The following is an 11,895-nucleotide window of genomic DNA, read 5'->3' as shown; positions in this document are numbered from 1 at the left end:
TCCGTTGCCAATCCTCCTCTCTTTGATGAGAAGATTGGCCCTGAGCTAAGATTTGTGCCCATCTTCCTCTATTTTGTACATGGGACGCTGCCACAGCATGGCTTGATGAGCAGTGCATAGGTCTGCGCCCAGGATCCAAACCTGTGAACCTTGGGCCGCAGAAGCAGAGTGCGCGAACTTAACCATTACAACACCAGGCCAGCCCCTCTTTGAATTTTTTAATACAGCTACTAGAAATGTTAAAATGATACATGTGGCTCCCATGTGAGGCTGGCATTGCGTTTCTGTTGGACAGCCCTGTTCTACATCATCGTCTGTACAGTCAGGGCTCCACTGGCTGCAGTAAGAAGTGGTCATTCAGAGCTTGCTTCTGCCCACGTAACAGTGCTGGTCGGTGTATAGCTCAGCAGGTGCCCTCTTCCACTCCGGTTGACCCAAACCCTGCCATTCTCAATATGTGGCTTCCAAAAGCACCCAGGAGATCATCTCCGTGCCTGCCAGCCAGAAAGGGGGAAAGAGCTTGGAGGAGCGAACGTGGAAGGCTTTCACTGGCCAGGCTTAGAAATGGCACACACACTTCTCACGTACCACATTAGCTCCTAGGGCTGCTGTAACAAAGTACCACAAACTGGACAGCTTAAACAACAGAAATTTACTGTCTCACAGTTCTGGAGCCTGGAAGTCTGAGATCAAGCCGTCACCAGGGTTGGTTCCTTCTGGGAGCTGTGAGAGAGAACCTGTTCCAGCCTCTCTTCCACCTTCTGGTGGTTTGCTGGTGATCTTTGGCATTCCTTGGCTTGTAGAAGCATCACTCCAGTCTCTGCCTTCGTGTTTACACAGCGCTCTCCCTGTGTGCATGTCTGTCCCAAACCTCGTCTTTTTATAGGAACACAACCATGTTGGATTAGGGCCCACCCTACTCCAGTATGAACTCCTCCTAACTAATCACATCTGCAATGACCCTATTTCCAAATAAGGTCCCATTCTGAGGGGGACTGGGGGTAGGACTCAGCATATGAATTTTGGGGGGACACAATTCAACCCACGAGAGACACCACTGACTCGATCTCAGTCACATGGCCACACTCAGTACAAAGGAAACTGGGAACTGTGATGGTGTTGGTGACCTCGTTACCTTGTAGGTCAGCTGTATGCACCACAGCAGCCAATGGGTGAGGAAAGTTTAATCAACTGTATCATCAACAAAGTGACATGGGTCCCAGCCTATAGACCGAGGCTCAGGGAGCTTGTCTGGCTAATGCAGGATGATGGTGCAGTGCAGCCCTGCATCTTCTGAGACCAAGTTCCAAACTCCTTCCAGGCACTTATCTCTTTTTTTAAATTAATGTTCAATTATAAGCTAATACATGAACGTATTGTTCTTTGAAAAATTAAACCATAAAGATACAGTTAAAATCAACCCAAAGGGCCGGCCCCGTGGCTTAGCGGTTAAGTGCGGGCGCTCCGCTGCTGGCGGCCTGGGTTCGGATCCCGAGCGCACAGTGACACACCGCTTCTCCGGCCACGCTGAGGCTGCGTCCCACATACAGCAACTAGAAGGATGTGCAGCTATAACATACAACTATCTACTGGGGCTTTGGGGGAAAATTAAATAAATAAAAAAAAAAAAATAAAAAAAAAAAATCAACCCAAGAAGTATAACACCAAGAAGTAATCACTTTGATGCGTATCCTTCCAGAACTTTTTTTTAACTCAAACATATATCATAGATTCATTTAGTGGGTGTATTTACACAAACGGTATCTTAAAACGGGTTCACTCTGCAACTTGCTTTTTTCACTCAAAAGTCTGTTAGTACATATACTCCACCTCATTCCTTTAACTGCCACACAACCGTCCACAGTTTGTGTGTTCCATGGTTAAGACGTGCAAGGGTTTACCTCTAAAGATGACTGAAATGAAACTTAAAACATGCACGCACCTGCTGAACAGGCAAAGTCCGTCTGCAGAGTGCTAAGTAACCTGTGACCTGTACACAGAATAAAACACCAGGTAGCCATTAAAAATCATGTATTTTCTATTTATTATCACAATAAGTAATTCACAGCAATGACCACTTGAAAATGTGGGTTATAGAGCACCACGTATGAAACGATCCATTCACATAAAACTGTGAACACACACCCCCATGAAGACATGTTCGTATACTGGAGGGAAGGGGTCTGGAACTAACATCAAAGTGGATTGGGGGGGATGGTTTCCTGCAATTTATACAACAAGCATTTATGACTTTTACAAAATCACCAAAGCTACTACTTTTTAAATTTAAAAACCACAAACAACAAAATCATTTTTAACAGACACTTTAAGTCACTTGGCACACCTTGGTTTTCTCTGCAACAACAGCACAGACGCCGCCATCAACATCGGAACCCATCTCCAAGATGCCCACACTCCCCTACTCTTGGTCTGAAATCCAGGAAGGTGCAAGGGCTCAAGGACTCCTCTCCTAGACCAGGCTGAAGTCCCTGTTCCTTCCTTTCTCATGGGGTCTGTCACTCCAGAAGGCTCTCTCCAAACCACTCTTCCAAAAAGGGTTCATGTCCAAGGAAGAGTAAGGAGATAACTTTCCAGTCACACAAAGGAAGCCAATGAGTCCTGCCTGTGGATCTCGATGCCTAGTTGCCTTCTTCCTCCTCCAGGTCACCTGCTCAGGCGTTCTCAACCCCTCAGGCCAGCGCATTTACAAGGCAGCATCTGGCGTCGTAGGGACAAGAACCTTCTGCGAGACTCTCCAAACATCAGTCACCCATCGGTGGCCCAATCAGGCCTTCAACAGGGCGACCTTGTGTTCTGGAACAGAATCTTCACTGATGTTGTAGGGCTGGGTCCCTGGTTCTTGCTTCAGGTATTTCTCTGCAGAAAATACAAGGTTTTCAAACACTACAAAAGTGGAATTGAGAACAGATCAGTTCAGAGAATGGGATTAAAGGCCGGCATCCCAGGGTCCTAGCACACAGGAAGTTGAGGGTCCCCTGGGCCGGCATTCCCAACCTTGGGCTGAGTTTCGCCTAAGTCTTTTTCAGCTCTTCATCCCTTTCCATACCACGATAACCCTTTCTTATTGCTAGGTGAGTTTCCTCGTACAGCTGGGCCACAACTGGTTCATCCACCTCCTGTGGATCGGCGTCTGAGCCGCTTCTAGCAGCAACATGGGTGAATCTCACAGACACCATGTTGAACTGAAGAAGCCAGACACAAAAAGTCCTTATGACTCCATTTATATGAAGTTCTAGAAGAGGCTAAAATTACGGTGGAAGAAATGAGAACAGTGGTTACCCTTAGTGGTAACCACCTGGAAGACGGAATGAGGAAACTTTCGGGAAGGATGGAAATGTTCTACATCCTTATACATCCAGCTGTATCCACCTGTCAGAACTCAAACTGCACATTTAAGATCTGTGCATTTCACTGTATGTAAACTGTGCCTCAATTAAAGACACACACACACACCCCTAAAAAATAAAACCCCAGGGCAGGAGGGCCCTGACAACGTGCCCACTGCCTCAGCCATCATCCTCGCACTACCCACTCTCGGACTCCAGCCCTCCTGTCTCCCAGAGTTTCTGTCCTGCCATCCTGATCCCGCAGAGGGTGGGCACGTGGGCTGCCTCGGCTCCCTTCAATGCCTCTGCCTGTACCCACCTGCTTCCTCCAGTGTGGAGAAGTACTGAACGCCCTTCAGGTCAGCAGACAGCAAGACACGGAGAACAGGGACCTGGGGGACAGACAAACGTTAGTTCTAGGCAGGACGATCCTGCTGTAGCACACCAGGGCAGGCGGGCCGCTGTGGGCCCCCAGGTCCACCGCCCTCTGGCCCCGTCACAGGCTCTCTAAGATCTCCAGGTAGGTACCACTTTCTTCCACTCAGGGAAGCAGACAGAAGAGTCCCTGCCTCTGGGAAACGCTGTAAGAGGAATATTTTTTTTAAACGAATACTCTCCAAAGGACACAAAGACAAGTGCTCTGCAGATGCGACACAGAGCGCCATGCTCAGAGCAAAGCTCTGCAGCCAGACACCCCCCGTGAGAAGCCCAGTGCACCACCCCTGCTGTGTGACCCTGGGCAGGCTACTCAGTTTCCCTGGGCCCTGGTGTCCTCATCCCAACAGGGGGTGACGATGACACCGACCTCACAGGCTGCCCTGACAGTGAATAAGACTCTGGTAAGTGCCAGCCGTTACCAATGCCCATAGCCCTGGGCTCCGCTAGGCGCCTTGCTTCACAACTAGTTCACAGACGCCTCTCCCGAGAGGCTGTGGGATGTGCTTCAGGCCCCGTGTGCCATGTGTAGAGTACAAAGGGAAGTGGCATTTAAGCACAATGCAGACAGCAACCATGCATCGCTGCCACCCAGACACACTTGCAGGCTCGGGGAGCTAGGAGTCCTGCTGTCAACCCCAGCCCGTGCCGCCCCTCCCAGGGAGGAGCATCTGCCACTGTGCTCTTGGAGTATTTGAACCCCACAGGAAAAGCACAAACGCTGTGTGGAACAGCCTCAGGCGCTTCGGAGAGCTCAGGAAGTGGATTCCAACAGATCTCACCGGTATTTCCACCGTCACCCCCATCAGTAGTCTCCACCGGGAACCTGTTCTCTTAAGCCTCCTGAAGCCCCCACAACACTTTTTTGTGTGCATTTCTGTACTGACACGTCTGTTTTTGCTTCCTCAAATACAAGCTCCCCGACAACAGGTACCAGCTCTCGCTCATCATGCACCCCCCAGCCCTGAGAGGTGCATGCTGCGGACACTGGCCAGCACCGACCCCTGGGAAGCGAGGCCACGTACGCGTTCCCTCAAGGGCAGGGGCCGTGGCGCCCCATCTCACAGGGAAGGAGGTGGAAGGGCCAATGGGACAGGAACAGCTAGATCAGAAGTAAGGCCAGAGCCAGCAGAGGGGCCGGGCCCTGCACAGGATGGTGGCACAGTCCAACAACGTCACCTTCACGTGGGGACCTTCTCCTCCCTTTGAACCACGGCTCCACTGTCAGGTGGGCAGCAGCCCCGGGCTCACCTACCTGCAGGCCGACGAAGGCGAGGGTGACGCCCTGCTTGTGGAAGTCCTCCAGGAGCTCCCCGAGCCCCAGCACTACGGTGTAGTCGATGCTGCAGATGTGGGTGCACTCCAGGACCGCGCAGCGCGGGGGGGATGCTGGGGGGACAGGTGTCAGAAGGGTCACACCCGGAGGAGGGGGCCAGAGAAGGCTGTAGCCAGAGGCACGGGGGAGAATGAGGCCATCGAGAGCTCCGGCCCCCAGCAGAGAGGGGACAGCGTGGCTGCACCTGAGACAACAGCTGTCTGGGGACAGCAGCAGCTGTTTCCTTCAAAGGGCAGACAGACCCCTTTTTCCCCTAAATACCAACTCCTCAGAAGAAAGAGTGGGTCTTTAAGGATAAACGTTGGGGACGCAGACTGCAGGCACCCACTAGACGCTGCTCTGAGACACTCCGAGACCTCCTGGCCCCAAGAGTGGTGAGCTCCTCCCTGACAGCTGAGGGCAGGGCCTTGGGGTCCTGTGGGAGCCAGGCTGGGGTGCAGAGAGGGTGGTGGGGGACTCAGGGTGACTGCAGCCCACCTTGCCTTGGTCCACGTACCTTCCAGAGCTCGGCTGAGTATCACCTCCCGGAGGGCCTCAACCGCAGGGAAGTGCAGGCCGCTGGCCGGCTGCAGGACAAGCACTGGCCCCTCGGACACCTGGGGATGGCAGGGGGACACCAGTGAGTCCTGGAGGCAGGTCCGACAGGGCAGCTGTGCCAGGACTGGGGGATGGGGAGTGCAAAGCTGGCACGAGCCCGCCCCCGCACAGCCCCACGCGCAGCGGGACAGCACTGTGCTTTACGACTCGAGGGTGATACCCGTAGATGAGCGGTCACTTGCAGTGCCGAGGGCCACAATCACACCAACAGCTCAGAATGCAAGACAATGGAGCCCTACGGTCCTGCTCACAGCACACTTCACCCCACCATGCCCCGGGGTCAGCGGCTCCCCCTCTCAGGGCGGCCACATGGGCTGCTACCTGCATCTTGGGTCTGGCCACGGAGTGCAGGAGAATCAGCATGGACACCAGGGTCCCTGCCAGGATGCCGTACTGGACCTCCCAGAAGCAGAGCAGGAATGTCACGCACAGGGGCAGCAAGTCCAGCCCTGGGAGAGAGGGGTCCAGCTGAGAGGTAGCCCCTCCTCGGCGAGCTCGGCTTCCAGACACCTCTGAGCCCCTCCGACCAGCAGATGACTGACTCATGGCTTTTCACGTAACGAGTAAAGGTGTCACACACCCCAAGCAGCACCCGAGGGACCTCCGTCTGCGGACTCGGGGACTGATGCTGCTGACAGCCATGCCAACTGAGGGACATGTCAGAGCAGAAAATCCCTCCCTGCCTGGACCGAGGGGCCATTAAGACTTGCCTAGCCAGGCCCGGGCCCCATGCCCTGTGGAGGAGACCACAGAGGGCACTTCTCAGGGGACTAAAAAGGGACTTGGGGACAGGACCAGGCCTGGGACAAGGGGGCAAGGGAAGTCACAAAACCCCTCAGAGACCTTGTGACTTGGCCGAGACGCATGACTTCTCTGAGCCGCAGAAGGAGGTGTCCTGGGGCAAAGTGGGCGGGTTTGGGGTCACCCCAGAGTCAACCACCAACACACGTCGCAGACAAGGCCCCACGCGCCCTGGGCCTCAGCATCCGTCAGTGGCATCTGCTATGTCCCACACAGCATGTTAACTGAGGCACATGGCACGGTTTCAAACAACAGACACAATGATTTACGGAAAGGCCCCGCACAGATCAGGTACACAATCAAACTGCGTTTCCTTTCACTGGGTATCTTGCGGGGCTGACGAGAAACCAAAAAAAACCGAAACCTGTTGCATTAAAGGAACTGCAGGTCCAGGGAATCCTTGAGCCACTGTGACCGGAGGAGAAAGGGAGGCTGTTACACTGGACCCTGCGGGAACGTCTCCCATCTCTCCCCAGGCGGGCCACGGAGCACGGGGCCACCAAAGGCAGGTGACCGGGAGGAGAAGATGGGGATGGGAGAGAGGGCGGAGGGGAGGAGGGGGAGGAGAGACCAGCGTGTGGCAGACGCACTCAGCACTGTGTGAAGCTGGTCCAGGGTGCTCTTGCAGGCCTGAGGAGCTGATGGAAGCCCCCCTTTCCGGCAACCTGACCCTCGGCCCGGCGGTGACACCTTCCAGAACTACGCTAACCTCCCAGCTCCAACCCTGCTGCCGTGGCTCCGGGAAGACGGCTGGGGAATAATTGATAACCTCCATGTTGACTGAGGAAGTAGTACATACTCTTCACGTGCCAGAGCGTCCCCACAATCTTGGTGTCAAACAGGGGGGCCACGGCCATGATGATGACGGCGGCCAGGGCAGACTTCGGGATGTAGAAGAAGAGCGAGGTCAGGTAGTCCAGTGACAGCAGCACCAGGACTCCTGCGGGGGTGCAGGGGTGTCAGGTGACCCCGTGGCCCTTGACCTCCCCGACCTCCACTCAGCGAGGGAAAAGCCCACGTGGGAGGGGCCAGCCCCCACACTCGGGGGCCCAGCTGTGCACCAGAGCCCGCTGCACCATGGTTCCCTCCTCTCCTTTCCTCCCATCTTTCTGCCCAGGCACAAGGGGAACACAGTGCGTGGGGGCGCTCACCTGTCACCAGGCCCCCTGCTGGGGTGCACACCCCCGAATGGGAGTTCACAGCTGTCCTGGAAGGCAACACAGAGACCCATTAGTTGCTGTCGGACCCCAGAGAGGAGGAAACGCAGTGGTGCAGACAGCTGTGGCTGACCCCCTGGTATGGGAATGCTCTCGAGGGAACACCTGGGCCCCACGATATGAGCACTGAGTGGGAGAGGCTCAGGGCCACAAGGGAGCTTTGGGGTCCTCTCACCAAAGGGAGACTTCCCAGATCTTCTAAATAACACAAAATAACCCATCGACACATCTGAGAGAAGCCTGGTTGTAAATCTGAACAGCCTACAAAGGATCCGTAAAATATGGACTGAATTATGTCCCTTCCCAAATTCATACGCTAAAGCCCCCAGGACCTCTAACTGTGACTATATTCGGAGAAAAGGCCTTTAAGAGGTGGTTAAGATAGAATGAGGCCATTAAGTGGGCCCTCATGAAATCTGACTGGTGTCCTTATGAGAAGAGGAAATGTGGACACACAGAGAGACACCAGGGCCACGTGTGCACAGACGGAAGACCACATGAGGCCACAGTGAGAAGGTGGCATCTGCAAGGCAGGGAGAGAGGCCTCAGGAGAGACCAACCCTGCTGACACCTGGATCTTGGACTTTCAGCCTCCAGACTGTGAGAAAATAAATTTCTGTTATTTAAGCCACCTGGTCTGTGGCATTTTGTTATGGCCACCCTAGAAATCTAACACACCCCTACAATGGAATTCTCTGCTGCCATTAGAAATGACGATGTAGATGCTTATTTTTACTGATATGGAAAGATGCCAACAATACTGTCAAGTGGTAGGAATCCCACTTAATATACATATACATTACACATGTAGATACACAGACACACATGCATATATAGATACATACTGTATAAACAGGAAAAAACCTGAAAGGAGAAACACCAAAATTCTAACAGGGAGGTTCTCTCTGGGTGGTGGAATTAGAAGTTAATTTTGCTTTTCTTTGTTTCCGTTTTGCCTGTTCGGAAAACTGCATTCACACAGAATGCCAGGAATAGCCTTCTCTGCCACAGAACTGGTCCTTAGGCCTGGGCCTCCCTTTGCCACCCTGAAGGCCACAGAGGAACCCCACCTTGATTTCAACAGCAGTACAGGATTCTCTGCCTCATACGAGTCCCCAGGAACCCCTCGCCATGACCTGTGCCCACCCATACTTCCTCTGGAAATAAACTCTGTCCGTCTGCACATTTCCATGGAAAGCCTTCTCATAAGTCACCTTTCATCTCTAAGCAGGTAGGCAGAAATTTCACTAATTAGTTAAATATTCACAGACTTTTCTTCAGCACCCACTACATACAAGGTTCTATGTAGATACTGGGGGGCACAAAACACCACCTTGACTGAACAGGCATATTATCCAGCTACGCCAACAAGACAAGAACACGCGAGAAGTTCAACTGAAACAAGGTTAGAGGTTTTATTTCATAAACATTAATACAGCACCTACCACGTCACCAGCACTGGTCTATGCGCTTTTCATTTAATCCTCTAAATAACTCTCTGAGGTCGGCCCCGTTAGGATGCCGATTTTACAGACAGAGACACTGAGGTGTGGGGAGGTTGGGCAGTGTGCTCTGTGCCCCCGGGACATGGTGTTTGGGGGTGCTGGGAAGATCCAGTACTCAGGCAGGCTTGGGTCAGCAGTTCTGGGGACTTGGCCTGCTGGCCAGGCCTGCCAACCAACGTCTCCTTTCTCCTTTCACCACAGGTCACTCTCCCATCCTGTCCTCCTGCCTTCCAGCAACACCACCCGTGGAGTCTGCGCTCGCCCCCACGCCCCACTTCCCAGGCAGAGCTGCCGTCCTTCCCGCCCCCACTTTCTCTCGGGAATTAACTCCAGCACCAAGATGCTGGGAGCACTCTGATGCACTGGCAACCTGTCAGTATTAAACTGCAGCACTACCTATCAGCATAGATAAAGCCAGATGAGATCTTGAGGAGAACAGAGTGGCCCCACTCCTGCCTTCCCACAGACACCACTGCGGCAGACCGAGGGATGCCCGGCTCGGGGGAGCAGACTTCTGCCCAGGAGAAGACTGAAACGGCATCGGGACGTGGGCAGGGCTGGCAAGGGCAAGCTGGTTCTTTGAGTTGGACTAGGACCCTCTGATCCGGGCCGGGACCTCCCTGGAGGCACAGAGAAGGACGTGGTCACTCACCGTCCAAAGCTGCCTGTGACCGGGTAGGAAGAGACCAAAGAGCCCAGCATGTTGGTGAGGCCTAGGGAGAAAATGGAAGGAAAAGGTTTATCCAGGGTGGGGGGGGGGAACAGCATAAAATAGAGGGAAAAAATAGATGGGAGGTGCGGGAAAGGGAGAAAAAACCAGAAAGGAAACAGAAGGACACGGGAGGGGAGTGTCCTATGTCTGATGCATTCTCTCTCTCTTTCTCTCTCTCTCAGGGAAGGATGAAACAAACCATGATCTTTGCCAGATTTGCTGAGGTTGATTCTAGCTTTAAAATAACTCTGACCCGAGCTTTGCCCATGCACATTAAACATTCCTTTGCCCACGTAGAGCAGAAAGAGGAACCCCACCTCTGTAGGGGGGGCGGATGGCCGAGTAAGGCAAGTGCTCAAGCCAGACCCAAAGCGAGCGGAAGTCGGCTGCGGTCCACCTAGTTCACTGAGTGGAGGGGCAGAAGGTCATGGTTAGTCAGCTGTCTTCCCCATGTGACACTGACTCACCTCTACTGGATGGAACCCTGCCTGGAGCCTGGTTGGGACCTAAGAACCAAGATAATTAGCCCATGTTTATCCCAACTGGCCCCACCAGCATCCGTGTCACCCATGGGCCTCCATAAAGACCATGGTCTCCCCCACTCCATAAAACCCACAATGGGGCCACAGATTGCAGACCTGCTCTCAATACAGCTTGAGGTGGGGCCTGCTCAGAACCATGGCCCAGCTCATGGCCTGGGAATGGGGCCAGACACTGGCAGGTGCAGCAAAGGCCAGACACTGACCACAGGTAGTCACCATGACTCCTTACGTGGGCTCCACAAGAACTGAGTCAGAGACCCGACTCCATCCAAATCTGCTGATGGCGGGGATCCCTCCTTGCAGTGGCATTCTGTGGGATCCACATCAGCCTCTTGCCATGCACCTGCTGAAGGCTGCCTGGCCTCTCTCACACTACGGGGTCAGCAGCCTTTGTGGTCACTGTGTCCGCCTTAGTAACCTCAGCTTTGTGACCATCCTTTGTCTCTTCTGTCTGGGTTATGCTCTGGAACTCACTGTATCATCAGGAGAGGAGTTTTGTGCTATTTGTAGAAACGGGAAGGAGATGCTCTGAGAACTCACATTTGCAACATTTACTGGTGGGTGTATGGGGAAGTCTGCAGACTTTCTCTATCTGGGGGCGAGTGATTCCTGGTCAACCCCAACTCCACTATCTACCATGAAATTAGAGTGAGGCACCCCCAATGTCCCAGGTGTGACCCACCCTGGGGCTTCACGCCCTTTGCTGTCAAGAAACCAGTGGTTCGGGTCCAAAATGCTGCCATGAAATAGCCCAGGGAGAAGTTCCTGGTGGACTCCTCCAGGAAGGAATCCAGTGGTGCTGCCCAGTTAGACCTTTGCCCACCTCATGAGGGTAGGGAGGAAAAGCAGAAATGCCTGGCATCCACAAAATTAAAAACAGTAATGATCAGCAAATTTAAGATTCACGCCGTGGTCTCAAAATGAAACATCAGAGGCCAGACTCATGAAGACAAAACAAAAGAAAACTACGTGTGACACCTGGCACAGACCCCATCCCCAGCCAGGCAGCCTGGGGCCTACCTGGTCTTCACTCATCCACCTGCCTGGCCTGGAGGGAGGCCACAGGGCGGGACAGAGGCAGTCAGGATCCCCACAACCAGCAGGCTCACCTGAGGTTCTATCTGGCCACATTCTTCAGCAATCTGACCCCACCCCCCGGAAGCCCCTCCTCCCACCGGAGGTGGAACATTCCAGGCATTCCTTGGCATAGAACAAGGCTACAGACCTCTGGTACACAGCAGGCACTCAATAAGCTTCAGACTGGACACCAGATGCCGACTTCCTACTCCTAGTGATTAAACTGAACCATCTGGAGATTGAGAATGACCCTATGCTAATATTTCAAAAGGGCCCTACTCAACAACCCCCACTCCTCGCACCTCAGCTCGACCTATCAGCACAGC

At 53.5% G+C, this 11,895-nt stretch overlaps 1 protein-coding gene across 2 annotated transcripts in view; it reads right to left on the bottom strand.

The window, feature by feature from the left end:
• Positions 1 to 2,559: 2,559 nt before the first annotated feature.
• Positions 2,560 to 11,895, bottom strand: part of SLC26A11 (solute carrier family 26 member 11) — a 24,543-nt gene continuing 15,207 nt past the window's right edge. The window contains exons 10-18 of one of the 2 annotated variants that reach the window (XM_058561809.1): positions 10,418 to 10,456; positions 9,891 to 9,951; positions 7,668 to 7,723; positions 7,316 to 7,456; positions 6,037 to 6,164; positions 5,615 to 5,714; positions 5,038 to 5,171; positions 3,667 to 3,739; positions 2,560 to 2,877 (exon numbers count right to left, since the gene is read on the bottom strand). In XM_058561809.1, the coding sequence (XP_058417792.1) occupies positions 2,786 to 2,877; positions 3,667 to 3,739; positions 5,038 to 5,171; positions 5,615 to 5,714; positions 6,037 to 6,164; positions 7,316 to 7,456; positions 7,668 to 7,723; positions 9,891 to 9,951; positions 10,418 to 10,456 (824 nt within the window). In that variant the 3' untranslated portion in view covers positions 2,560 to 2,785. The remainder of the gene's footprint in view (positions 2,878 to 3,666; positions 3,740 to 5,037; positions 5,172 to 5,614; positions 5,715 to 6,036; positions 6,165 to 7,315; positions 7,457 to 7,667; positions 7,724 to 9,890; positions 9,952 to 10,417; positions 10,457 to 11,895) is intronic. The other variant, XM_058561810.1, reaches the window with a different exon arrangement.

The sequence above is a fragment of the Diceros bicornis genome, chromosome 18 (assembly GCF_020826845.1).
Source record: "Diceros bicornis minor isolate mBicDic1 chromosome 18, mDicBic1.mat.cur, whole genome shotgun sequence".
Lineage (NCBI taxonomy): Eukaryota > Metazoa > Chordata > Mammalia > Perissodactyla > Rhinocerotidae > Diceros > Diceros bicornis.
The sequence above is the reverse complement of the archived record's forward strand: the minus strand, read 5'-3'. Positions and strand labels throughout refer to the sequence as shown.